General features: G+C 33.4%; 1 protein-coding gene across 1 annotated transcript in view; it reads right to left on the reverse strand.

The window, feature by feature from the left end:
* LOC105518772 (cell division cycle protein 27 homolog) overlaps positions 1-1302 on the reverse strand; it is a 27873-nt gene that overhangs the window by 19180 nt on the left and 7391 nt on the right. Inside the window, 1 exon segment of the mRNA XM_011951893.1 lies at positions 690-802. Coding sequence (XP_011807283.1) covers positions 690-802 — 113 coding nt within the window.

Consider the following 1302-nt stretch of genomic DNA (forward strand, 5'->3'; position numbering starts at 1 on the left):
TTACATATAATGTTGTTTTGCAGGAGGCTTCAAGTTCCTTCTCACAACAGAGTCTCAGGCAATCACTGCAAGCTGGCACTCAAGGGAATTAGAATTAGACTTACCATTCTGGGAGCATTACAGGAGCATAGAGGTCTTTTAGATAGTCAAGGAGGCATATGCAAACCTGTGTCTGTTTTAAAATTTAGGTATATGTTCACAATTTTAGAAAAGAGAAAGAAAACCATATCTTTCTTTTAAAATGTTAGCTATAATCTACTGAGTCCTTGAATAAGCAAAAGAAAATCCTATCTCACACCATTACTGTGTGGAAACGGATTTATTATTTAAAGGTTTATTTGTCTCTTATTTTTATAATCTGTTTATAGACATGCGTAATGTGGGAACGGGAGTATGAAACCTATCTGTACCTAAACTATAGAGAGGGTCATATGCATAAGAAGAAAATTACAAATCCATGAGGCAATCAGAGTAGACTAAAACGCTGCTTTAGTTAAGCATTGTCTTCTGTGCATTACAAAACTCAACTCGAAATTACACTGGTGTTATGAGAGGTTTCAAATTTTACATATTCAAAATTTACAGTAGTTATTCTAGAATCCATGAGAGTCACTATCTGCCTAAATTGAAGAAATATAAAGAATCAAGTTTTACGGCAAGAAAAGTTGAATAATTACAATGATAAATACCTTGTTTGTGGACCAGAACTTTGTGTTTGTGCAAGAATTGGAGTTACCTCTCGGTTATTTCCACTCTGTGAGAAGACAGACTTTGTTCCAGTTTGGCCGATTCTGACAACAGACTGTAAAACACAAAAAGTCTAAGGTTTGTGAATTATAGGCTGCACTGTAAATGATAAGACACCACAACGTGCCCATCTACATTTTCTCAATACACGCAGCCATAATATACTGTCTCCTTAAAGATAAACTATTTATATCATTATTGTTGGTTATTGTTACATTAGTATGAACATTAGTCTATTTCCTTGTTTTAACCTCAGAGTATTTTTACCTCTATAATATCTTTTCATCTTTCGCTTTTAGTTTCAAAGGCTAAAAATCCCCAGAAGCTATTCTTTTCATCTCATCGTGACCATCCTCCATTTATTACATACCTTCTCTATTTGGGGTTAAGTACTAAAAAATTTTAAGACAGCTGAATTCTCAAGATTTATGATTTATCTCATTATACACAGAAAAAATAATGATACAATAATATTTTATACTCCTTTGGCACTTGGTAACAGTTCTAGAGGAGTTCAGAGGAGTAGATTTTAAAAAACAACCATCCGATTACTTT

The sequence above is a fragment of the Colobus angolensis genome, unplaced genomic scaffold (assembly GCF_000951035.1).
Source record: "Colobus angolensis palliatus isolate OR3802 unplaced genomic scaffold, Cang.pa_1.0 Scaffold329, whole genome shotgun sequence".
Lineage (NCBI taxonomy): Eukaryota > Metazoa > Chordata > Mammalia > Primates > Cercopithecidae > Colobus > Colobus angolensis.